The sequence below is a fragment of the Lissotriton helveticus genome, chromosome 3_1 (genome assembly GCF_964261635.1).
Source record: "Lissotriton helveticus chromosome 3_1, aLisHel1.1, whole genome shotgun sequence".
NCBI classification, from domain to species: domain Eukaryota; kingdom Metazoa; phylum Chordata; class Amphibia; order Caudata; family Salamandridae; genus Lissotriton; species Lissotriton helveticus.
In genome coordinates, this window is record NC_136061.1 from 1,959,237,962 (window position 1) to 1,959,265,642 (window position 27,681).

Consider the following 27,681-nt stretch of genomic DNA (forward strand, 5'->3'; position numbering starts at 1 on the left):
ACAGTGCGTGGACCGGGAGCCGAGACGGATTACTTCTGTTCGGCCATCTTGCCTTTACAAGCCCCTGGTATTCCCTGACCGGGTTTTAATAGTAATTTGCAGTGCAAGTAAATCTTTAGATTTAGTTGGGAGCATTTTGGCCGTTTGAAACAAGTCCAGTCTTAGCCATATTAAAAGTTCACCTGAGGGGTACCCTGCCAACGATGGGACTGCCTTTTCACTAAAGGCACCGAAACCCAGGCGATGCACAGATTCTGTCGCTCAGGTTTCTTGCTATAGGACAATATGGTGGCAATCAATAAATGTTCCCCACTCTGGGTCAGAAAGTTTGGTCTCAATGGCTGCAACATTCCAGGACAGTAATTTTAGGTGTTTGCCCTCCAATAGTGGGCTTATTAGGATCTTCCTGGGATGTTGTGGGGTCCTCTTTCATGTTTGCAGTGGGTGGGGCCCTACGCCTTAGTGTCCCAACAGTGTCTGGTGCAATGTAATCAGGAGGCCCTTTATCTGTTGCTTAGGAAATTCAATTTCTATCTCTTGGGGGTGCCTTCGATGAGTAGCTGGAAGCCAGGACTAATCCCATATTCGTACATTATTTTTAGGTAGCCACTCGCAACATCGCTCTCCACCCACCTCCCCCTCTCCCGGTTTGTGAATTGGTGATCAACAGGCCAGAACTGCAAGAATGGTTAGCTGATGGAACAGAAGCACCCCCAAGTACTGGACTTGGCTTCCTACTATCGGCCATTATTATTTCCTTTTACACCTTAAGTGGCAGTACCTCTAGAATAGGGGGGTAATGTAGACCGGTATTCTCTACGTTAATGCCACATTCCATAAAATACAGACTTGATTCTAATAGTTTGGTCACAGTATCATTTGAGGACCAGGTTGTTATTGTAGATTCTCAAAGTATTTGAGTGTATGTGTTTAAGCTGCACTGATACCAAGTCTGTGGTTTTAATAAATTATAATTCTGGAGTGGTTGAGGTTATTTTAAATATTAGGCTCCGGTTAAGACTGTCATGGGACCCCTGAGATTCATAAAAGGGATGCATTACTAGTTTTGTATCACGATGTTTAGCACTATTATCCTGTCTGCAACAGAGGGAGTTTGATGGGCCTGGATTACACTCTTTAACTAAAGTGATATTTGGAACTATTCCCGGTAAACTCTGTAAGACAGTGGGCTCTATCATTTCTGCAGGATTTGGCCTATTCTCCGTATGAATTGCTTGATTATGGGATTGGGGCCTAATCTCCTGGGGCTTGCAATCATACCTAGTCACCTCTTGCATACTGATGTCTAATAGGTCCGACTTCACTGTACCACTAGCCCATGAGCCCTCTATTTTGTCCACCAACTGCGGGTGCCTGGGCCTTACACCTCAAAAGCTTCAATAGATCTATAGAAGCTTCCTCATCCTTTTGAGCACCGTCCTGACTTGGACATTTCATATTAGCTTGTTTAAAAATGGGATAACAATCCGTAGGTTTGGCTAATGTGACTACTGAAGCAAATTGTTCCTAGCTTTCCGCTGCCTTTTTCTTTCCCTTTTAGTTAGTGGGGGGCAATCCTTGAAACTATAGAGACGATACTCCACGCTTGAGCAATGAGATTTAGCAGTCAATGCTAACTTGATTATCTTAGTTCACAGGAGATCATGACCTTCATCAGTTTGTGGGTCTAAGCCCAGAGTGACTTCACCCCCCCACATCCCCGGGCTCCTCTGGTACCCTAAAATGTTTGACACTCATTTGCCTGAGGTTGTTGCTGGTTCGCTTTCACGCTAGGTACACTAACTCCCAATTTCTTATGACAAACTGGGGAACCGACCTGGATTGGATAACCAGCTGTTTTTTTAAGTTAGTCAACAAATGATCCCTACAACTTTGGGGAGATCGGGCATCTTATCCAGAATGTGAAAACATGTGCATCTCATTAATTGATCATTAACCTCAGTTTGGGCCTTAACCACCAAACGTGTCACATTTTGTAGCATTGTGTCAATACCAGCCACATAGACTGCAAGTGTATTTAAAAGTTCCACCTTTATTTCGAGCTTATTTGAATGAAAATCAAGTGTAGTAGTTATATAATTCATTGTATTTAGCAAACTTTTCCATACACCGGTATAATCATTACTTTTATGCATTGTAGAGTGCTCTTCAAGAATAAGTGAAACATCATATTTATCTAAAAACAAGAGTGCAGTTTTGCAGCTTTAAGAATTTTCTGGGTTCACTAGCGAACCCACCCTCCTCCACCAAGGAAGATGAGACTGAGGGGGAAAAAAAAAAGAATCTGAAAATGGCGACCAAAGGTGGGAGCTTTCGGAGGCAGAACGTCAACGTCACACGAGGACACCAGTATGTTGACGCCCACTAACGAGAGAGAAAAAAAAGACCAATACAACAATTCCAGACAGAACCACTAGATGGCGGAATAGTGCACAGCATGTGAATCTAGTAAAATTCTTCAAGCTGCAAAACTACACCGACAGGTAAACTAAGTTTTCAGATTTGTTCTCTTATGGCTGGGTGCTAAAAAAGCAGAAGTTGCCCAAATGCACTGGAGTGTGAATTCTCTCTACAATCCGCTTCTTGTTAAGACAGGCCCCAATAAACATTGGCAAAGCTTTGTGAATGTCTTTGCAACATGGTGGAAATGAAAAAAATAAAGTGAAGCGTTGCCACTTAATAGCGTTTTTCTTTAGACTTTCAGCCATGCTGCTGTACAATATGGCTTAAAACATACATTGACAAAGCAAGTAGCTCTCGTAGCCAACGCCTATTGGCTTTGTCAATGCTTATTTGGAGGACGATTTAGGTTTGAAAAACTGGTGTTTGTTAAAGTAAAAGGAGGCAATTTGTCAGGCAGCTGAATGGAAGTAAAAATGTTGGTGACACTTTCTGAATGCGGGTGAATTGACATCAGTGTATGTTTGAGACCCCAAATTTTTTTTTAGTTTACCCAGTGTATTTTTTTTGTCAGATTGAGGAGGGTCTGGCAGTTCTCCAACAATAAAGATTTGTAGAAAGCACGACAAAATAAAACCGGCATGGACTAAGCCAAAGGGCTGGTAGCCAGCATCAGCCCTTTTGAATATTGAGCTCTTGTAATAAGTTGTACATCAGGGGTCCATATGCCACATTAAGCATCTTTTCACTCTGTCTAAAGCATCCTGTACATTTCTTGGGCATTTTGTGATGTTAGGCATATTTTGTCTAGGCAATAAAAGCTAATTTTGTTTGATGTGCCGTTTGTTGAGGCATAGATGTTTTATTTACAACTGTGTTGTAGCAGATAGAAGTACAAATACCATCAAATTTCATGACTGCCATTTTCTTAGTCATCATTTACTTGATACAAGCTGTGAAACATGATGAGCTTTCCATTTCCAAAACCCCCCCAGATAAAACAGGGTTTCACATATTGCCTCAGAGGTGCGAGGATACCTACAAGAGCCCATCCTTGCCATGCTTAATATTTCCACTCTATCATAGATTGTTTAGTACCGAATATGCTGTAAAATGTTGATTGTAGAAGCTCTTTTAAACTCTAAATGTAAATATTTGCATTTAGTTAGAAGAGGTGTCTTATTTCCAGGCTCAATGCAATGTTAAAATATTAATCGGAAGTTCAACCCTGTGGCGAAGGCTAATAGAAAAAGAGATATAAGATTCGATTTTTATGCTTTGTAATTGGGCAAACCACATAATAATTTGTAGGCTATCCTACATGATCTTAATGCCTGTAAGTTGTCTTCGAAATGGGAAATGTCCATGGTCTAGGTGGTGTACCACAGCATGCAATTGTTTTTAAACAGTTTTGAATTATCATTGGACAGTTGTTTTTCTTTTAATTTTGTAAGATGAACCAAACTGCCCTATTTCTTGCCATGTGATTTAGTTTTTTTTTTTTTAACCAGCACGGTGTGTACAATTCCTCCCTTTAATAAATGGCATAAAAAAGATATAAAGTTTGGTATTAACATTTTTTGTGTCTACTTGAATGCTGCAAAAATATTAACAGCATTGACTTGTGTGTCTGTAATTAGGTATACATTTGAAGGGCGATTTGTCATGTAAACGTACTGAGAATTTCAATTGTTAAACATGTATTATGTAAATATTGTCTTTTGAATATTACATCCGCATGAAGCCTGGAAAAAATGGTAGAATATTGTTCGATTTTGAATTGAAATCTTTGTATCTGGTTCCGCATTGGTAATATGTTCCCCATTAACATGTTTCCCTTTTCTAAGAAGAAAATAGAGCATGCTGCTCTGATCTGTGAATCTTTAGCCCTCTGGATTGTTAATTCCATGCTGGATTAATTTCAGGGCATTGATCTGAATATCCTTTTTTTAATGATAATTTGGCTATACATTTACAGCCTTACTTCAATTTCAAACTTTGAAGCTCATTTTATAAGAGGGGCGGTCTGCTTTACATTAGTCTATCATAATGTAATCATCCTGCTAATTGATATGTCAGTGTAATTTTGTTTTTAGATATTTTCTAGTTCAAGGCGTCCCAATCATCTTTTTCTCTTTCCTTCCCACAGCAGATAATGGCCAGCGTTTTCAAGAAACCTGTTTTGCATTTGCTTTAACACCTCAACAAGTACAACAGATCAGCAGTTCTATGTAAGTTTCTCTTATGAGTTAGATATCTTAAATGTGTTGATCGATAATGTAGAACTATGTGCACATGATTTTAAGATGGAATAGGTATCAGCACGACTTTTATGCATCTCATGATAGTGAAAACCTAATTATTTTTTCTTTGCTGGTTTTGACTCTCTGGCATTTAACTGAATTACCCTTGTGGAAGTGAAGTGTGATATTTTATCAAGGATAATGATGGAAAAAGAGTGGAATAAGAGACTGAAGAGTGAAATGGTTGTAATGAATGAGAACTGTAGCCCATACCTGGGCTGGAATTGGTGTGCACGTTTGGAGTCCTCTAATGTGGTAGTGCACTTTTTAAATCGAGGTTAAGTGAGTGAATGTCGTTGGAAGTTAATTCTTAACTGACACATTCTCTGCCCTTTGTTTGTACTGGACTCAAGTGGCTACAGAGTAGGAGCTTAGAGTAAGGAAGTGTGCATTTAATTCCTATCCTGATGTAGGTTATATACTATACCATTGTTACATGGTCCAGTTGTGTACAGTCACCCTTGGTCAGCCCTCATTCGTGCGAAGTGATTAGACACTAACCATTACAAATGGGGATTAAGCCGGACATGCCAGAAGCGTGTAATCTGGAATACTCCTCTTTCAGCATTCATTGTTTTTCTAAAAATTGTTTAGTTATAAATACCTCTAAATTTGAGGAGACAGTGTAACATGGGGTGTTAAGCTGAAAAGGGTTCTCCTTCCTATGGGTTGCCTTGTTGTTTTGCTAGTCAGGTTTGAGTGGTAGCATTCGATGTCTCTGAGAAGGCCAAGTTTCACCTCCTTCTCAAGACCTAGGCTGCTACATCAGTCAGTGCTGTTGGTTTTCTGAAAAGTTGTCCTTAATATAGCTGTAAGTTCAGAATATACATAACAGTGCTGTTCAAGATTGTAGAGCTTTGAATCTTGCTGTTTAAAAGGTTTGTTATTTCATAGTTCCGTTCAGACACTGCCATCCTCTCAAATATTTTATTGTTGTTTTTACATGTCAACTGCTGCTTCAGAGCATCAGTATGTGGAGAGTCGCTGGTCAGCTGGGCTTAAATGTGACAAATTTCACTCACTGGTTTTCATTACAGGGTATGGCTGTTTGCAATCCGATACTATGAGAGTTAAAAGCTATTCTCACAAGACCCACTCTTGCTTCTCACCAAACACTAACATGATTGTTTAGGTCAGATAGAATGCTTGCATCTTAATTCTTTTAAAATTTTGACAGCCGTCCTGTGTGATCTCAAGTTCCGTTCAAAGGTCTGGAGGTGGATGGATCAAGCTAAGGGAGGAGGAGGAAGAGCAGCATTTGTCCCTATGTTGTTTTTTAGTGACCAAGTCACATTTATCTATTATCTGTCCCATTACTTGGTGAGAGTTAAATATGTCATTATATGTAACCATAACATCTTAAGAGGGTTAATTTATTTTACCAATCCTGGTAAGAGGTAGCTTGGTTGTGTCAGCTGGATGCTTTTGTGTTTTGAGCCATAGTTGATTAACAAAACAGCAAGTAATATTCAGCTCTTCTTTAGGCCTTAACTATTTTTAATGAAAAACTATTTTCTGCAAAGTTGGTCAGCCCACTGTACCATTTCATAACTTCAAGTTTTGGATGGGAGATATTGTCACTTAGGAAAGTTGTGGCTAATGGAAGGAAGTAATTGCCTTAACTGTATTTGTGAACCAAAAAGCAGAGAATACATTAAACATTTTGTTTTTTCTGTTTATTCAGATTTGTTTTGCAGTAATCTGCGACGGTTATTGAAGGGAACATGTAGTAAAATATTGCTCAAACTTCCCTTTAAGGGAGTTTGTTCAAAGCTTGGTGATCACCAGTAAAGCCACTCCTGTTAACTTATTTTTTTTTTGTGGAAAATCTTTTTATTAACATTGATTACACACTCGCAAAATACATCACAGTGTTCAGTTACCTTAAAAACTTTAGCAATACATTGCACAGTCAAGGGCAAATCATACATTAACGGGGCGTTATTAACCATATCATTCCTCTCCCGCCTCCGACGCAATGTCCTCAGTCGCACACTGGAGTTTCCAAGGCTGCACTCGCTTGACGATGCTTTCTTATCGAGTGGCACTCAGGCCTCCTTTCCACCACATCACTCCTTTCCAGAGTGCTCAAGAAGATCAGTAGCGACTGGGTCCAAGTCATTCTTGTATCTCCGGACTGGGCATGGAGAGTCTGGTATCCCAAGCTTCTCCAACTGAGCATCGATCCTTCTATCAGGCTGCCCCTTTGGGAGGATCTTCTGTTCTGTAGTAGGGGATCTCTGTGTATAGTCATAATCTAGTGAATAGTCCCGCCCATGTGCGTGGACCCCGGAGCAATCAAAAATAATCTCTTACAGTGTCAAAAAATGCAGAAATGCATAGACACTTAAGAGAGAATTTAAAGACAGATAATGCAGCCAAAAAAGGCTACACTGTCCAGTACTTCAACTAGAAATTCCACCATAAAATCCACAAAACAGCAAAAGCCTGTACAGATTTCCATTGCTTTAACAGCAAACTCCCTCAGGAATGATAGAGAGAAGAACCTGGACAGACAAGCCCCATAGGCTGCCATTATGTGGCTTAAATAGGATACTGTGCCTTTAAGGAACCTTCCAGAACCTTCTCCCAGTATCCCAGAATGCATAGCAGGTCCAACTTAGCCTCAGTTCTTTTTTCCGGCTCCTGCAAGCAGGATCCTGGAGCATTGAGCTCTCCCTTTTCAAGGGTTTTGTTGGTGTTTTTACACTAAATTCGATTTTTGGTGCTTTAAAGTACTTTAGTGACTTTCTTCTTGGGTTCCTGCACTCTTTTATTGTCCATAATGCCAGCATTATTTGACAAATGCCCGGAGTGCTCCAGGAAGAAGGCCAAGTCAGACCCCCATGAGGTCTGTATCCTCTGCCTTCCCTCTTCCCACATCCCTGAGGACTGTGTGATCTGTAGAGGCTTCTCTGGAAGGACCCTGAAGGACAGGAGAAAAATCAGACTTCAGGGACTTGAAGAAAGAAGATTGAAGGCTCGAGGTGGGTCAGGAGGGGCTCCTTCTGCCTATGCTGAGGCCTCTGGGGGGCTCCCCAGGGGCAGGAAGTCCAGCCCGCGCCCAAGATCTCCGTCTGGGTCAGTTGCGATGACCACGACGTCGAGAGGGAGGTCCACGGCCAGTTCCCGGTCTCCCCAGGGCTCTGGGTTGAGAAAACATCGCCCGTCGACGTCGAGGGACGTGTTCCGGCCGCCGTCGAAGCCGGTGTCGATCTCCTCGTCGTCGGTGTCGAGTGGTCGACATCGGAGGACCCGGCGTCGGCGCTCGCCGTCGAGGCGACACCGCCGTTCGCCGTCAAGGACATCGTCGTCGAGGGGATCCTCGTCGTCGAGACCGCCGTCGAGACGGGAGAAGTCTCCGGCGCCGAAGACGTCGACGTCGAAACATTCAAAGGGATCGACGTCATAACGTTCAAAGAGATCGACGTCGAGGCGATCCAAGAGGTCGAGGTCGAGACGTACGAGGAGGTCGAGGTCGCCGTCGAGGCACCATCGCTCGTCGTCTAGGTTTCGTGGTTCGTCCATCTGGTCGGGGTCGACGTCGAGACGTGGACACCGGTCGACGTCGAAGAGTGAGAAACGGTCGACGCCGAAGGGCCGCTCGACGTCTAAGGATCCACGGTCGTCGTCTGGGCACCGATCTTCAGCGTCTGGAGGCCGTAAGGACAGGCCTAGGACTGTGGGGGGCTCCCCACGGTCCGAACAGGATGATGGCTCGCCGGGAACGGCGTATTCCGAGGTTTATACCCCGAAGAAGCCTTCTGCACCTCCTTCGCTGCCTCCTTTACCGAAGGGTCCGCCTCCGAAGGCTCCGACCCCTCCGCCAGTGCTTCCTCTGCCGGCTCCGCAGGCCCCGCGTCCGGTTACTCCCCCGCCCCCGGTTCCGCCGAGGGCGGTGTCGATGCCCAAGTTTCCGACGCCACCGAAGAAGACTCCTAGGAAACCTAAGGCTTCTGAACCAGGGAGGCCAACGGAACGTCCAAGACCCAAGAGATCGAGGTCTCGCTCGGGGAGAAGGGACAGATCTAGGAGTGGACGTGGTTCTTCATCGAGATCCAGGCATCGCCATAGGAGGCGTAGGTCCAGGTCACGTTCTGCATCTGGGACCCGTTCTTACTCTCCCACACTCTGATTCGCCGGAGACTAGAGTGTCCCCGATAGACGATATAGGCACATTCCAGGAGGTTCTCCTGCGTGGAGCGGCGAAGTTGGGGATTAAGGTTGAAGCGCCTACACCTTCGACTTCGGTGATCTTTGAGACATTACATAAAAAACACATGTCTCGCCCCCTGCTGCCTCTGGTGCCGGGGCTCCTCGAGCCGGCTGAACAGCTCTTCCTGACACCGGCAGTGGTGAAGTCTGCGCCTTCCAGGCTCCTCAAAAAGTACAGAGCTCCGGACTCGGACCCAGCCTTCTTGAGAAAGGACCCGGTGCCGGATTCGGTAATTGTGACGGCGGCCCGGAAGCTTCATGCCACCTCCCCTGCATCCACGGTGCCTCCAGACAAGGAGAGCCGCTGGATCGACTCTGCTGGTCGGAAGGCGTGTGGTACGTCCTCCTCTTCGATGAAAGCTGCCAGTGACTCGGCGTTGTTGGGACGTTACGACCGTGCACTGTGGGACTCAATGGAGCAGTTTGCAGACCTCGTTCCTCGAGACCGCAAAGAGGACTTCATGGAGATCGTCCAGGAGGGGATGCTGGTCTCTAACCAGGCCATCAGCGCCGCGGCGGATATCTCCTTGCTGTCTGCGCACGGATACTGCCACGGGATTAACCAGAGACGCCATGCTTGGCTCAGGTTGACGTCTCTTAAACCGGAAGCACAACAACGTGTGGCGAATCTCCCCTTTTCCGGAGATACCCTCTTCGGAAAACACGCGGATGACGAGATGGCCAGGATGAAGGCCGAGGCGGAGACCCTGACGGCGGTGGGCTTGGAGAAGCCCAAGGAGAAGAAACCCTACCGCCAGTTCCAACGGCGGTTCGGGTCGCAGGGTCGTGGAAGGGGGCAGTCTGCGGGACAACATCAGCAGCAGCAACAGCAGCAGCAGTACAGAAGGCCCTTCCAGAAACACCAGGGGGGTAGAGGTAGACAGCAGTCCTCTACCGCTTCCAAGGGCCCGGCCGGGTCTCGACCCTGAGCAGTTACTTCCCCCTCGTCCGTTACCCGCTCCGGTGGGGGGAAGCGTTCAATTTTTTCTGGCAGAGTGGAGAAAAATTACTCAGGACAAGTGGGTGCTGAATATTGTTTCAATGGATACAGTCTGCGTTTCACCAGCCCTCCCCCATCGATTCCTCCCGTCAGCTCGCAGTACCAACTGCGCGAGCTTCAGGCGGAGGCAGACATTCTGCTAAGGAAAAGGGCGATGGAAGACGTACCTCTGTCTCAAAGAGGAAGAGGTCTTTACTCTCGGTTCTTTCTTGTCCGCAAGAAGGACAAAAACGAGTTCAGGCCCATTCTGGATTTGCGACAGGCAAACAAGTGGATTCGCAGAGAAAAGTTTCGCATGCTATCGTTGCATCAGATCTACCCTCAGCTGCAACGAGGAGATTGGATGTGTGCCATAGATCTACAGGACGCATACTTCCACGTGCCCATTGCATGCAAACACAGGAAGTTTCTGCGCTTTCAAGTCGGCACCAATCACTATCAGTACACGGTGCTGCCCTTCGGGCTGAAGTCTGCACCCAGGACATTCTCGAAATGTATGGCAGTGGTAGCAGCACACCTGCGGAAGAACAAGGTGTTTGTCTACCCGTACCTGGACGATTGGTTGATCAAGGCCTCCTCCTTCTCGGAAGCTCAGGCACACTTCCAGAAGACGTGCGTTCTCTTGAACAAGCTGGGGTTGCACATCAACATGTCCAAGTCAGTCCCGATTCCGGTCCAGCGCATCCAGTACTTGGGAGCCTCCATCAATACGCTGTCAGCAAGCGTGTCTCCTTCGGAAGAGCGACGTTTATCACTCCTTCGGAAGGCTCAGGCTCTCATGTCTACTCCATCCACGACAGTGAGGACGGTGTCTTCTCTGCTGGGATCGATGGCCTCGTGTATCTTCCTGACGCCACATGCGCAGCTGCACATGAGACCGCTGCAGGAGTGCTTGGAGGATCAATGGGACCAGAGGAGAGGATCTTGGGACGACAAGATACGACTGTCTCTGCATGCTCTTCAGTCTCTGAAGTGGTGGTGCTCGAAGGAGAATCTCCTCAGAGGGGTTCCCTTCCACAAGGACATTCCCACGCAGACTATCGTGACTGATGCTTCTCTCCAGGGCTGGGGAGCGCACTCCGGAGACCTACAAATTCAAGGGACGTGGTCCCAGATGGAGTCCACGTACCACATCAATTTCCTGGAACTCAAGGCTGTGCACTTGGCACTGAAGGCTTTTCACCCGTCCTTTCAGACCAACTCTCTGCTTGTTCAGACAGACAACACGACAACAATGTATTACCTCAACAAGCAGGGGGGCTCGAGATCGCGCACTCTGTCGCAGGAGGCTCAGGCGATCTGGCACTGGCTTCTGGCTCGAGGACTGTCGATAACGGCCACCCATCTGCCAGGTGTGCAGAATGTTCAGGCAGACGAACTGAGCAGACTCATTCAGGAAAATCACGAATGGGTCATAAACGACGAAGTACTAGGAGAAGTCTTCGCAAGGTGGGGAACTCCAGACGTGGATCTGTTCGCCACCGCCGAAAACAGCAAATGCCGAGGCTTCGCCTCCAGGTACTACCAGCCGGGGACGCTGGGGAACGCGTTATGGATCAACTGGTCGAACAGCTTTCTGTACGCTTTTCCACCAATTCCCCTGATTCCGGCGGTACTCATCAAGCTTTCCCAGTCCAGGGCGCGGATGATCCTGATTGCCCCGGAATGGCCCAGACAGTGGTGGTTCACGGACCTGCTTCACCGCTCTCTCCTTCCTCACATGAAGCTGCCGTGCAGGCCGGACCTTCTCACGAAGTTCGGGGGGCGGATGGTTCACCCCAACCTCTCGTCTTTGAGTTTGGCGACATGGCTCCTGAAATAGTGCAATATGGCCATCTGAGTCTCCCAGAGGATTGTATGGACATACTGAAGGAGGCTAAGCGACCTTCCACTAGGACTTCTTATGCTTACAAGTGGAAGAGGTTTTGCATCTGGTGCAAGTCTAAGAACTATGACCCTACGACATGCAAGGAAGATGTCATCCTTCCATATCTGCTACATCTGGCGCAGTCGGGCCTTTCTATTAAGGTTCATCTGGCTGCTTTGACTGCCTACAGGAAAGGCCCTTCACAGACTTCCTTCTTCCAGATCCCTGTGATCAAAGATTTTTTGGAAGGCTTGAAGAAAGTGTTCCCTCCTGTCAGGCTTCCTTCGCCTTCGTGGGACTTGAATGTGGTGCTGTCCAGATTGATGAAGGAGCCTTTTGAACCCATTCATAAGGCTTCGTTGCAGCACCTGTCCTGGAAGGCGGCGTTCCTCGTGGCCATTACATCGGCCCGCAGGGTGAGTGAGATTCAGGCGTTGTGTTGCCAAGAACCTTATACTGTGTTTCATGCTGCTAAGGTTGTTATGCGTACTCACCCTAAATTTCTTCCCAAGGTTGTTTCTGATTTTCATATCAATCAGACTATCACTTTGCCTACGTTCTTTCAGAATCCGTCATCTCCAGCGGAAAGGTCTTTACATTCCCTGGATGTGAGGAGGGTGCTGAAGTTTTATCTTGATAAGACTGAAGATATTCGTAGGTCTGACCAATTGTTCATTAATTATGGCTCAGTCAGGACAGGTCTTGCTACCTCTAAACAGTCCATTTCTAGGTGGATTGTGTCCTGTATACAATTGTGTTACTGCAAAGCTAATAAGACCTTAGGGGGTAAACCTAAGGCTCATTCCACCAGAGGCAAAGCTGCCACGACAGCTATGCTTCGCAATGTTCCCTTTGCAGAGATCTGCAAGGCGGCCACTTGGAAGTCAGTCCATACCTTTGCTAAGCATTACTGCCTGGACACTGATGCCAGGGCAGACGCTCAGGTTGGGCAGGCTTCGCTGCGGAATTTGTTCGCACAATAGTGGCGTAATTTTCATATTCTCCACCGCCGCTTGATGTGGGGATGGGCTTGCCATTCTATTCACTAGATTATGACTATACACAGAGATCCCCTACTACAGAAGGAGTAGTTTCTGTCCTGTAACTCCAGTTCTGTAGTAGGGGTATCTCTGTTATAGTCATAAGCGCCCGCCCTCCTCCCCGGTGGAGATTTGTTCAGATACATAATGCTACAGGTCTGGCGTTTTTTACGCCTTCAAAAAGAACTGAGGCTAAGTTGGACCTGCTATGCATTCTGGGATACTGGGAGAAGGTTCTGGAAGGTTCCTTAAAGGCACAGTATCCTATTTAAGCCACATAATGGCAGCCTATGGGGCTTGTCTGTCCAGGTTCTTCTCTCTATCATTCCTGAGGGAGTTTGCTGTTAAAGCAATGGAAATCTGTACAGGCTTTTGCTGTTTTGTGGATTTTATGGTGGAATTTCTAGTTGAAGTACTGGACAGTGTAGCCTTTTTTGGCTGCATTATCTGTCTTTAAATTCTCTCTTAACTGTCTATGCATTTCTGCATTTTTTGACACTGTAAGAGATTATTTTTGATTGCTCCGGGGTCCACGCACATGGGCGGGACTATTCACTAGATTATGACTATAACAGAGATACCCCTACTACAGAACTGGAGTTACAGGACAGAAACTACTCCTTGCAGCAGCATGAGTGTCCTGCACCCGAACATGTCAACTTTACGCCTTTTTTGGGTGGAGATTGAGTGGCGGCAGTTGACCACATTTAACCTTCCCCCCCGAAGTCTGTGCTGTGATTTTGACAGCCAGGTGTCTTTCTCTGCTGTTGTCAGAGATTTGTAAAGTATTGTACAGAAAGGTCAATCGACCCTCTTTCCGCTTCCCTCTAAAGTCCTTTTTATTTTGACCCTTGCCCAGCAGGCTCTTCTCTGGGCACTCTAGAAGGGTACCTTTCGGCCTTGTCTGCGTTCTTGAGCCTGCCAAACGAGCCCTCTTTATTTAAAAGATTTCTTAAGGGGCTTGTACATACGCACCCAGCTGCCCCATTCTTAATGCCTCAGTGGGACCTTAATTTAGTTTTCACCTTCCTCATCGTGCGCTCCTTTCTAACCTCTGCACAACAGCCCTACTCAGCTGCTTTCCATGAAAACAAAAAGGCTGTTTTGATGTCAGTCAGTGTCAATAACTGCTGGCAGGAAGGAGAGCGAATTGCAGGCTCAGTCATCCAAGCCTCCTTACCTCAACATCTTCCCTGAGAAGTTGGTGCTTCGCACTAGGGCCTCTACCTTACAGAAATTGGTAACACCATTCCACGTGGGGCAACCAGTTACCTTGCCCACTTTCTGTGTTCCTCTGCACCCTTCTAAAGAGGAATAAATGAATATAGAATTTATAGAGGGCTAACATAGCCCAAGGGCATCAAGGTGCTACCAGCGGAGCAATATGCAGGCAGGAGAAGAAACACTCCAACATCTAAGGGAACAACCAGGTCTTTAAAACCTTTCGAAAAAGTGTGTGATCGTTGTCCTGAAATTTCCTCAGGGACGGAATTCCACAATTTGGCTGCTGCAATTGAAAAGGCTCTCCCGCTCCATCTCAACCTTTTAAACCTTGGAACCGTAAGGAGATCTTTGCTTGCTGACCTGAGTTTCCTAGTGGGAGCATAGTGTTGAAATAAAGCTTTAATGCCATTAGGACCCAGGCCATAGTAAGCATTGTGAGTGAGGCAGAGGGTTTTGAACATAATTCTGCGGTCCATAGGAAGCCTATGCAAAGAAAGAAGAGAATCCGAAACTGAGTGGTGTTTAGGCAAGTGCATCACCAGCCTGGCAGCGGCGTTCTGCCCAGCTGCAGGTGCCGCAACTGTCCCTTGCTTATGCCCAAATAAAGGGCATTACAATGGTCCAATCTGGACAATATTAGCTCAACGACAACTTGTTTGGGTGAGGCAAATGAAAGAAACTGCAAGATCTTCCTTATAAGCCTGATTAGCTCAAAACAGGTAGCCACCGTCCTGCTAATCTGCAGATTCAAAGAAAGGGAATTGTCCACCAAAACTCCAAAGTTTTTTCCATGGGAGACGGGACTTGGGCAAATGCCCAGAGAGTCGGGCCACCGCTGCCCGGACCAAATGTCCAACTTGTCCCCAAAAATAACCACCTCCTTCTTCCCGACATTTTATTTCAGATAGTTTTGCACCATCCATGACGAGACTGCTTGCATGCAATTTTTAAAATTGCGATCGGAGTCACTGATGTTAAGAGTGATCGACACCATTATTTGCGTGTCATCTGCATACAACACCTCCAAACCAAAAGATTTTACCACCTTTGCCAGCGGGGCAACGTAGATATTAAATAACGTAGTGCTCAGGGAAGAGCCCTGAGGCACTCCGCATAATAGGGGAGTTGGATCCAAATAGAAATTTACCAATTTCACTGTTTGAGTCCGCTCACTAAGGAAAGAGGCGAGAAGCTCTAAAGCCGAGCCCCCAATACCTATCTCCCTGAGACGCTCCACAAGTCTCAGTGGGCATAAGGCATCAAAAGCTGCGGTAAGGTAAAGTAAAATTAGTAAGGTGGTATGACCTGCATCCACCTGTGTACGAATGTTGTCAAAAAGCGCAGTGAGCGCAGTTTCTGTGCTATGACAGCTTCTGGACCCGTGTTGAGAGGATTTGATGGTCCCTCACATAGGCACTCGGGTGTGAATTCAGGTGAGATTATAGAATCTTTGCTGGGACCGGCAAGAGGGAAATGTGACAATAATGTTTCAGTTCCATCGGGTCCAGTGAGGGCTTTTTTTTAAAGTGGCCTAACTACTGCCACCTTCCAAATCAGGGGATATTGCCCCTCCGAGATGGCTAAATTTAGGACAGTGGTAAGATGTGGTGTAATAGCAACTTTAGCACTTTTTTTAGGACCTTCAAGGGACAAGGATCCATAGGAGACCCAGACTTAACTCCTTCTAATAAGTGGTCTATAATCTCTGGTGACATACTTGGAAAAGCAAGTAAACTAGGAGTCACCTTCTTGCTGGAACTTTCAGTTGGATGAGTTACAGGCTGGGCATCTAAGTCCTTATTTAAATTTAAGGCTTCCAACTGGGCATATATATCTGAGATCTTAGTGCAAAAGAAAGCTGAAAGCCTATTGCAGAGCTCCTGTGAAGACTCCACAGGGTCAATAACTGGGGAGAGATAAGGGAATTAACAATGTTAAAGAGCTCTTTGGAGGATTTAAGCGACTATACAATTTTTACATAGTACCTTCCCTTTTCCTCCATGATGGCTGCTATGTATGCTTTCAAGCATTGTTTATGCAGTTCTCTGCCTGAAGGTGCTAGGTCAATGCGCCATAGTCTTACCTGCTTCCTACACTACTGTCTCAACTTAGTCTGTCGGAGAACCAAGGTGCTACGGTGTCCATGACTGCTAATAATTTTTTAGATAACTCGTCTGCAGCTAAGTTAGCGCTTAAATGTCCTGGAAGCTGGAAATTTGTGAGCAAGTTAGCGAATGCCTCATTACTAATCAGAGTAAGATTCCGTTTGTCAGCGACACTCCTATTTTCAGGTCGAATATTCCAAGATGCCGAGACCCTTAAATTAAAGAGGAGCAACTCCACCATCTGGACCCATAAAGAGCATTGTCGTTCTACCTTGACTGCACTAAAGAGTTCTGTGTGGATGACCAGCTGTTCGCGGGCTACTTTGGATCAAATAAAGCTTGTGTGGTGCCGAAGAGGACTAGCTCACAATGTGTCATCTGCATCAAAATTGCCTTAGAAGGCTTAGCTCATTCCACCAGGGCTAAGGTTGCGAACCACAGCACTGCAAAGTGTTGTTCCAGTCCTTGACATTTGTCAGGCAGCAAAGTGGGCATCACATCACATGTTCATTAAGTACTTCTGCCTAGACAGTCAAGTCCGCTGGAATGAACTTTTTTTGCCGGTCTGTCTGGCAGACTTCCTGGCCTAAACCTCTGGGGATGGTATTGCTTGGTTATCAATTCTAAGGTAAGCAATCTGTGGCTCGATCTCTCTATCAGATGAACCAGTACTTACCTTCAGTAACGCCTCATCTGATAGAGAATGTAGCTGCAGATTCCTTACCTACCCACCCATCATTCCAGCACTGCAGACAGGTTTTTAGGGTCTGGGCTGATCCCTTTCAGGGCCGTAGTTCTGAACACACCACTGTCGATGCACTTCATGGCTCCACACTCCTGGCATGGAAAGTCGTGAAAAGTAACTGACGTCAGCGTGCTGAGATGGCGACTATATAGGTGACGTGGATGTCATGGCGCGGGTGAAGCTGACTGACGCTATGTACTGGCGCGCAAGGGTATTGCTCAAGCAAAAGTCTTCCGGATCTAACCGGATACCTGAGATATTCTAAGGTAAAGAAAGTAAAACAAGACTTTGTTCGGCTTGTATCCTTGGGCACAAGTATGGGCTGGGTCTCCAGCAAGTAATTCACAACTGGTCAATTGTTCATTTCAGAGATTTAATTTTAATTGTAATCTTTATCCTTGATTAATAACGCCATCCATAATGTTAATTCGCATCATTCGAAATCTCTTGATTGTCATCAATATAACTTTCTTATCATTATTAGCATGAAGTAACCTCCCAATGCATTTCGGTGCCAACTGCGCCTTTATCAAGGGATCTGTGGATCAAAATAGGGGTAATTAGTACTACTATACTATCGCCAACCACATAGTGCTATATCTGGTTACTAACGTAAACATAATAGTTTTTAAGACTAAAAACATCCACAACAGTTATTAATTTACATAACTCACTATTCATACTGTTTACTGCATATGTCATTGATAAACATTAGACCACATTTCACTTTTGAATGGTTCGCCCGCTTTCGCCGTAAGAAGGATTGCAACATAAACACAAAAATAATCATAAATGGTTTTCTAAACGCGAGGGCAGCCGGTAAGCCTATGGGAGTGTACACTAACTTATGCGAGAACGGGTGAGGTCTACGTTCGCAAGGAGAACGCTTAAGGCTTTAAAATGCGGAGTCCTGTTGTTTGTGATCCGCTAGTTATTTTTCTGAGTCAACAAGATTACGTGGCATCCACAAGTTAACTACGCGTTTGTTCAATGTACTAAAACGCTCCCGCTTACCGATATTCAAAGTGCTGTTTCATGCCGCACCGACTGCTACTCCGCTAAACTCCGTATGTGGTGTACGGAGTCGCGGGCGGGAAAATTTAAAAGAATTAGTGGGGGTGGTTCCTAACTACGCCTAGGCGCTATGGATGCTGGAACTTGTATTCCTAGTGAAATGAGAAAAATGATTAACCGACCCTTCCATGACAAGAAGTCCGTAATGTTCAAGTAGGACTCTGAGCGTGTAATTATAGATAACATAAAAACTCCACTCTTTCATTAAGCCCCCCCGGTTTTAAAGTTTTTAAACGATAAATCCAGTGATTTTCTCTCTTCAAGAGTTGTGCTTTGTTGTTTGTGCCTTCGTGTCTATCCACAATTTCCAAAATACGTGCCTTCATCTGGGTTATATCGTGTTTGGCTTCAGTGAAATGTGTGGCTACCGTTGATTTGAGCATTTTCGTTCTAATGTTGCTTTTATGCTCATTAAGCCTCACTTTTAGTTTGCGTTCTGTGTGTCCCACGTAGTATAAATTACACGGGCAACTGAGTAGATACATGACGTTCGTAGTGTCACACGTTCCATTTACTCTTAAGGAAATTTTTTCTTTGAACTCAGGAGGTAGTAACGAGTTACCTTTACTGATGTTGATACAGTTGTGGCAGTTCATACACGGTTGAGTACCTTTGAATTTCGTACCACCCAATGTTTTATTTTTAGGCTTCAGTAGTTGTCCTATATTCTTGGACCTTGTATGAGCAAACAAAGGTTCTTCAACAAATGCTCCTTTAAAATCCGGTTCCACACTCAGAATTGACCAATGTTTCCTGATGATGTTTTTAAATGATTGGCTGGAGGTTGAAAATTTACTAACACATGTAATGCGTTGCTTTTTGGTTGACAGTTTGCTAGATAGTAAATCTTCTCTTGTGACATTTTCAATTCTCTGTCTTGCTTTATTCAATATGGGCTCGGGGTAGCCCCTTCTGTGAAATCGTGCTATCATTTCGTCCATTTGTTCCTCAGCTTTGTCTGGTTCCGAGACGACTCGTTTTACCCTCATCAATTGGGAGTAGGGTAGGTGCCTCTTTAATGATGGAGGGTGATGGCTGTCGTACCTAAGTAAATTGTTGCGATCTGTATTTTTTCTGAACAAAGTGGTGGTGAATTTATTCTCTTGTCTAGTGATCGCTACATCCAGAAAATTGATGGTTTTCTCATCAATCTCCCAGTATCCCAGAATGCACTGCAGGTCCCTTTTACTTTCAGTTCTTTTTTCCAGCTCCTGCTAGCAGGACCCTGGAGCATGGAGCTCTCCCTTTTGGGATTTGTTTTGTGATTTTTCTCACTTTTTCAAGTGTTTTTTGGTGCTTTTTTCAAAGTAGTTTGGTTATTTCTTCTTTGGTGTGCTTTTGGGGCAGTCTTTTTGTCGAATATGCCAGCCTTATTTGACAAATGCCCGGAGTGTTCCAGGAAGAAGGCCAAGACTGACCCACACGAAGTGTGTATCCTCTGCCTTCCCTCCTCTCATACCCCAGAGGAGTGTGAGATTTGCCAGGGGTTTACCACCAGGACCCTGAGAGACAGAAAGAAGATCAGGCTCCACAGCATGGAGGAGAGAAGACGGTAAGCACGAGGTGGGTCTGGGCAGGTTCCATCTGCCAGTGCTGAGGCCTCTGGGGGGCTCCCCAGAGGCAGGAAGTCCAGCAAGCGTCCCCATTCTCCATCGGCGTCGATTGCACCGACGACTGCGTCGAGAGGGATGACTACAGTCTGTTCCCCGTCTCCCCAGGGGTCTGGGTCGAAGCGGCGTCGTCGTTCGACGTCGAGGGAACTGAACAGACCGCTGTCGATCACCGGTGACAATTTCGTCGTCGTCGACTTGACGTCGAGTGGTGGCCCCACGTTGGCGCTTGCCGTCGAGGCGATACCGTTGTTCGCCATCGGCGAAGAGAAGGTCGTCGTCGCGGGGATCCTCGCCGTCGAGGCACAGGAGATCGCCGTCGAGGCACAGGAGATCGCCGTCGAGGCACAGGAGGCTGTCGAGGCGACGGAGATAGACGTTGAGGCGCAAGCGTTCGCCGTCGAGGGACAGACGTTCGCCGTCGAGGAAGCGCAGCTCGACGTCGAGGGGCCGACGCTCGCCGTCGGGTCGCCGTTCTTCGACGCAGGAACGGCACAGAAGGAGTTTGGGCGCCAGGAGTCAGTCTGACAGGCGTCAAGTGCCTAGGAGAGACTCTCCCACATCCCAGCCTGATAAGGAGGGCGGGTCACCGGGCTCGGTGTACTCCGTTGTGTATACCCCTCCGAGGCCGAGGACAGTAACGCCTCTCCCTCCTCCTCCTTTACCTAGAGGACTTCCTCCGCGGGTCCCTACCCCGCCTCCTCTTCCACCTCTACCGCCTCCGGCTCAGCCTCAGCCTCAACCTCAGCTGCCGGTTGACAAACCTCCCCCGCTTCCTCCGAGGTCTGTGTCCCTGCCCAGGTATCCGACTCCTCCGAAGGGGACCCCTCAACCGAGGGCCCCATCCAAGCCAAAGTCTCCCGTCCCGGTTGAACCGGCAGGGCGACCGAAGACAAGGAAGTCGCGATCCTGCTCCGGCCGGAGAGGGAGGTGGCGTAGTCGTCACAGATCCTCTACGAGGTCAAGACGGCGCCACAGGAGGCGCGGATCATGGTCCCGCACAGACTCTTCCAGAACCAGGTCCTACTCCCCGACCTTGTCAGACTCCCCGGGGACGAGGGTGTCTCCTGTGGATGACATCAGCACGTTCCAGGATGTTCTCCTGAGGGGTGCAGCAAAGTTGGGAATCACGGTGACAGCTCCAACACCTACGACGTCCGTGATTTTTGAGACACTTCACAAGAAGCATTTGTCTCGCCCTCTACTACCGCTCGTGCCAGGCTTGGTAGAGCCAGCGGAGGAGCTGTTCCTCACGCGTGCAGTGACGAGAGCCGCTCCATCACGTCTTCTTAAGAAGTACAGGTCTCCGGATTCCGACCCGGCTTTTCTGAGGATTGACCCTGTTCCGGACTCCGTTATAGTGACGGCAGCCAGAAAACATTCTACCTCTCCGTCTTCTACCGTGCCTCTGGATAAGGAGAGCCGATGGATCAACTCAAATGGCAGGAAGGCCTGTGGGACGGCAGCTACGGCCATGAAGACCGCTAGCGATACGGCTTTGCTGGGGCGGTATGATCGTGCCCTGTGGGAATCCCTCCAGCAGTTCACGGAACTCCTGCCACGAGATGAGAGGGAGGATTTCCTCGAAATCCAGAAGAAAGGGATGCTGGTTTCGAACCAGGTCATCAGCGCGGCTGCTGATGGTTCTCTTTTGGCGGCCCATGGTTACTGTCATGGGATCAACCAGCTACGCCATGCTTGGCTCAGGCTCACATCACTCAAGCCGGAGGCCCAGCAGCGAGTGGCCAATCTGCCCTTCTCGGGGGAGACCCTGTTCGGAAAACATGCAGATGATGAGATGGCCCGCATGAAGGCGGAGGCCGAGACTGACGGCTGTGGGCTTGGAGAAGCCCAAAGACAAGAAAGCCTACCGCCCGTTCCAGAGACGGTTTGGGGCGCAGGGCAGAGGGCGAGGACAGGCCTCGGGACAGCAGCAGCAACAACAGCAGCAGTTCCGGAGGCCCTTCCAGAAGCGCCAGAAGGGTAGAGGAGGTCAGCAGTCCTTTACAGCGAACAAGGGCGCGGCCGGGTCTCGAACCTGAGCTGTTACTTCCCCTACATCCGTTACCCGCTCCGGTGGGGGGAAGCGTTCAATTTTTTCTGTCAGAGTGGAGAAAAATTACTCAGGACAAGTAGGTGCTGAATATTGTTTGCAATGGATACAGTCTTCGGTTCACCAGCCCGCCTCCATCGATTCCTCCGGTCAGTTAGCAGTTTCAGCTGCTCGAGCTCCAGCCGGAGGCCGATATTCTGTTAAGGAAAAGGGCGATAGAAGACGTGCCTCTGTCTCAAAGAGGAAGAGGTCTGTACTCCCGGTACTTCCTGGTCCGCAAAAAGGACAAGAACGAGTTCAAGCCCATTCTGGATTTGCGACAAGCAAACAAGTGGATTCGCAGAGAGAAGTTTTGCATGCTGTCGTTGCATCAAATGTATCCTCAGCTGCAACAGGGAGACTGACTGTGTGCCATAGACCTACAGGATGCATGCTTCCATGTGCCCATTGCACACGAAGTTCCTGCGATTCCAAGTCGGCGCCAATCATTATCAGTACACAGTACTGGCTTTCGGACTGAAGTCTGCGCCCAGGACGTTCTCGAAGTGCATGGCAGTGGTAGCCGCACACCTAAGGAAGAACAAGGTGTTTGTCTACCCTTACCTGGACGATTGGTTGATCAAGGCTTCCTCCTTCTCGGAAGCTCAAGCGCACTACCAGAAGACGTGCGTTCTCTTGAACAAGCTGGGGTTGCACATCAACATGTCCAAGTCTGTCCCGACTCAGGTCCAGCGCCTCCAGTACTTTGGAGCCTCCATCGATACGCTGTCAGCAAGCGTGTCTCCTTCGGAGGAGCGACGATTATCACTCCTTCGGAAGGCTCAGGCTCTTATGACCACTCCATACGTACCACATCAATTTCCTGGAACTCCGAGCTGTTCACTTGGCACTGAAGGCCTTTCATCCGTCCTTCCGGACCAACTCTTTGCTTGTTCAGATGGACAATACGACCACGATGTATTACCTCAACAAGCAGGGGGGGGTCGAGATCGCGCACTCTGTCGCAGGAGGCGCAGGCGATCTGGCACTGGCTTCTGGCCAGAGGACTGATGATAATGGCCACCCATCTACCAGGTGTGCAGAATGTTCAGGCAGACGCACTGAGCAGACTGATTCAGGAAAACCACGAATGGGTCATAAACGACGAAGTACTAGGAGAACTCTTCGCAAGGTGGGGGACTCCAGACGTAGATCTGTTTGCCACCGCCGAAAACCGCAAAGGGTGAGACTTCGCCTCCAGGTACTACCAGCCAGGGACGTTGGGGAATGCGTTATGGATCAACTGGTCGGACCGCTTTCTGTACGCTTTTCCACCCATTCCCCTGATTCCTGCGGTGCTCATCAAACTGTCCCAGTCCAGGGCGCGGATGATCCTGATTGCCCCGGAATGGCCCAGACAGTGGTGGTTCACGGACCTGCTTCACCGGTCTCTCCTTCCTCACATACGGTTGCCGTGCAGGCCGGACCTTCTCACGAAGTTCGGGGTGCAGATGTTGCACCCCAACCTCTCGTCTTTGAGTTTGGTGGCATGGCTCCTGAGATAATGCAATATGGCCATCTGAATCTACCTGAAGGATGCATGGACATACTGAAGGAGGCTAAGCGACCTTCCACTAGGACTTATTATGCTTACAAGTGGAAGAGATTTTGCATCTGGTGCAAGTCCAAGAACTATGACCCGACGACATGGAAGGAAGATGTCATCCTTCCATATCTTCTACATCTGGCGCAGTCTGGCCTTAATGTCCATTCCGTTAAGGTTCATCTGGCTGCATTGACTGCCTACAGGAAATGCCCTTCACAGACTTCCTTCTTTCAGATCCCTGTGATCAAAGATTTTTTGGAAGGCTTGAAGAAAATGTTCCCTCCTGTCCGGCTTACTTCGCCTTCATGGGAATTGAATGTGGTGCTGTCCAGATTGATGAAGGAGCATTTTGAACCTATTCATAAGGCTTTGTTGCAGCACCTGTCCTGGAAGGCGGCGTTCCTCGTGGCCATTACATCAGCCCGCAGGGTGAGTGAAATTCAGGCGTTGTTGCCAAGAACCTTATACTGTATTTCATGTTGTTATGCGTACTCACCCTAAATTTCTTCCTAAAGTTATATCTGACTTTCATGTTAACCAGACCATAACTTTGCCTACGTTTTTTCAGAATCCTTCCTCTCCAGCGGAAAGGTCCCTGCATTCCCTGGAAGTCAGGAGGGTGTTGAAATTTTATCTGGATAAAACCAAGGATATTCGTAGGTCAGACCAATTGTTTATCAATTATGGATCAGTCAGGACGGGTCTTGCTACCTCTAAACAGTCCATCTCGAGGTGGATTGTGTCCTGTATACAATTGTGTTACCAAAAAGCTAATAAGACCTTAGGGGGTAAGCCTAAGGCTCATTCCACCAGGGGCAAAGCTGCCACGACTGCTTTGCTCCGTAATGTTCCAATTGCAGAAATCTGCAAGGCGGCCACTTGGAAGTCGGTTCATACCTTTGCTAAGCATTACTGCTTGAACACTGATGCCAGGGCAGACGCTAAGGTTGGGCAGGCTTCGCTACGAAATCTGTTCGCACAATAGTGGTATTATTTCTCGGTTCTCCACCGCCGCTTTGGTGTGGGGATGGGCTTGCCATTCTATTCACTAGATTATGACTATACACAGAGATCCCCTACTACAGAAGAAGTAGTTTGTCCTGTAACTCCAGTTCTGTAGTAGGGGTATCTCTGTTATAGTCATAAGCGCCTGCCCTCCTCCCCGGTAGAGAGAGAGATTCATGTAAGGAATGCTACAGGTCTGGCGTGTTACGCCTTCAAAAAGAACTGAAAGTAAAAGGGACCTTCAGTGCATTCTGGGATACTGTGAAGTTCTGGAAAGTTCTCTTAAAGGCACAGTATCCTGTTTTGAGCCACATAATGGCAGCCTATGGGGCTTATCTGTCCATGTCTTCCTCTCTATCATTCCAGAGGGGTTTTGCTGTTAAAGCAAGGGAAATCTGGACAGGCTTCGCTGTTTGTGGATTTTTGGTGGAATTTCTAGTTGAAGTACTGGACAGTGTAGCCTGTGGATATAGGCTGCATTATCTGTCTTTAAATTCTCTCTTAAGTGTCTGTACAGTTCTGCATTTTTCGACACCTTAAGAGATTATTTTTGATTGCTCCGGGGTCCACGCACATGGGCGGGACTATTCACTAGATTATGCCTATAACAGAGATACCCCTACTACAGAACTGGAGTTACAGGACAGAAACTACTCCTTCCTAACCAGGCACCCTACACCTGTGAGCCTCCATTTTTTTGAGAAAACATATTTTATTGACTTTTTTAGACTGTCATCATACAATCAAAAGAGACATATTTCACATTCTCCATGTCCGTCAAATACGCCCCCGTAGTATTCCCCAACTCACTCTCAACACCCTCCCCCCCTACATACTCGGTGGCGTGGGCACGTTCAGAGTCTCATACCTCTTTGTGGTATCAATTGTCCATAGAGTTTGCACAACATTGCTCCCTGTTTGTCAATCATATGGATGTGCATTGCTTAATCCTCCGCCTCTTCCATCAGAGAGTCCCTCAGAGCCTGAAACAGGGCCTCCCACGCTCTTGCCACCTCCAAAGCCTTATCATTACCTGCGCGTGAAGCTTGTCTAAGCCTCGCAACACTCACATTGCACCCATTTACAGAGTACCCTGCGCCAGCGCTTGCTCAAAGGCCCCTCCTTTGCCTTCCAATGCCAAGTTATCTCTCGTTTGGCCAACAAGATGCCCAAATCAATAAATTTGCTGGTTACTTTAGTTTTTGCCGTGTGCGGGAACCAATGCAGCAAGCAAGTTGCCATATCGTACTCTAGGTGTCTATCTGTAATTGCATTTAAAAGGTCCCCTATTTCTGCCCAGTAACCTCCCAATGCGCGGGCACAACCACAACATATGCTCCAGTTCGACATCCTCCTCCAGACATCTGGGCCACGCCGTGCCCTGAACCCGGAAATACTTCCGGATCTTACCCGGGGTCTATTAAGCCCGATGTAGAATAAAAAATTGAATCTGTTGGAGCCGAGCATTCCTGTTCCCCTTCCATGCCCTCTTCAGAATGTGTTCCCACGTAGCATCCGGGATCCGACGACCTATTCCCGGTTCCCATTTTGCTTTGAGGCCCACCAATGGGCGTAAGCCTTCCTGCAGCATCCGAGATTGCAGGCACGTGACTGCCTAAACGGTGCTCGCTGCCATTACAACATATTGGCAAGCTAACGTGGTCACAGGTTCTGTTCGTCCACCCCCCCAGTGCTTTTGGATCGCGGTCGTGACCGCTGCGTGAATCAGGAAGTCACCCTCCGGGAGCCCATACCCGTCACGCAATGCCGGAAAGGGCAACAGTTCCTCATTCAAGTACAAGTCCCCTACCATTTGGAGACCTAGCTGTTCCCAGTTCGCCAGCGGAGTCCATTCCCCTCCGTGTGGTAGCACCGTCCGCATTCCCAGCGGAATTTCCAGTGCATACGGGTGGGGAACCCCTGCCTTACGCTGGGTTCTATTCCAACAGAGCCTCAGGGTCCGTTCCTCCCTAGTCGGATCTCTCAGGTCAAGCCTCTGTTGTAGGACTATGTAAGCCAGGACGTGGCGCTGTATCCCCTGTCCTCGCCCACTCTCAGGGCCCCGGAATTCTTGCACTATATGTTGCGTCAGGACCTGCAGCTGTGCTGCTAAATAGTATAGCTCAAAGTCGGGGACAGCCAATCCGCCATCGGACCTGGGTCTCATCAGAGTCGCCAGCGCCACTCTCCGTCTGCCGCTGCCCCACAAGAATCCGATGGTTAATGAACGCAGTTCTGTAAATACTCGCGATGGAATCCATATCGGAAAAGTACGGAAATAATAAAGCAGCCTGGGGAGGACTACCATCTTAAGCAAAGCTATTCTGCCCATCACCGATAGGAGGAGTGTCGATCAGAACTCCATGCATCGCTTCAGGGCCCTGATACAGCGCCCCACATTCCCCTCCAGCAAATCTATATTTTCATGATAGATCCGAACCCCCAGATAGGTGAGGCAAGTCGGTTCCCGGGTGATCTCACCAAGTGACTCTGGCAGACTCAGGCCCCGTCGGGTCGGAAAGATACAGGTCTTGTTCCAATTCACTTTGAGTCCTGAGACCTCTCCAAATTGTGACAGCAGAGAAGTCGCTCTGCGCAGATCTTCTGCCGCATCCCGCAGGAAAAGAAGTAAGTCATCTGCGTACAATGCTATATAGTTTGACACATCCCGGAGTGGTAGCCCCCGGTAAATCAGCCCTGATCGTGCCTGGACCGCCAGAGGTTCTATCGCCAATGCGAATAGCAGCGGTGACAACTAGCAGCCCTGCCTCGTTCCCCTCATGCATGGGTACTAGTCCGAAATCACCTCTCCCAGTCTCACCCTGGCCGAGGAGTACAACACTCTCGTCCACTTCACAAACTGGTCGCCCAGTCCGAATCGGCTCAGGACCTTGTGTAGGAAAGCCCATTCCAGGCTGTCGAACGCCTTCTCTATGTCCACAGAGAGGACCGCTGGTGAGCACATGTCGTCATGGCCCCCCGCAATAACTCGTAGGAAACGATGTATATTCAGAGCTGTGCATCTAGACGGTATGAAACCCGCTTGGTCTGTATGTACCAGTGAGGGCATGTGCTGCAGGAGTCGAGACGCCAATATCTGGCTCAAAATTTTGTAGTCCACCGTTAACATGGACAATGGCCGATAAGAGGGAACATCCACGTCTGCCCGTCCAGGCTTCAGTAAGGGAATAATCAATGCCTCATGCATGGAACTAGGCCGTTGACCTTCCTTCCCTGCCTCCTGATAGACCTCTAACAAGCGGGGTGCGAGCGCATCAATATACTGGGCGTAAAATTCAATGGGTAGCCCGTCTGGCCCCGGTGTCTTGTTCCGGGCCATGTGTTTTACTGCACCGCGTATCTCAGCTAGAGTTATATCCTGTCCAAATAATTTAACCTGATCTGCATCCAACTGCAGGAGCGGGATTCCTTCC

General features: G+C 47.9%; 1 protein-coding gene across 3 annotated transcripts in view; it reads left to right on the forward strand.

Moving 5' to 3' along the window:
- Positions 1 to 27,681, forward strand: part of PIAS1 (protein inhibitor of activated STAT 1) — a 906,486-nt gene that overhangs the window by 293,899 nt on the left and 584,906 nt on the right. For 2 of the 3 annotated variants that reach the window (XM_078683057.1, XM_078683060.1), the window contains exon 3: positions 4,571 to 4,652. In XM_078683057.1, the coding sequence (XP_078539183.1) occupies positions 4,571 to 4,652 (82 nt within the window). The remainder of the gene's footprint in view (positions 1 to 4,570; positions 4,653 to 27,681) is intronic. The other variant, XM_078683058.1, reaches the window with a different exon arrangement.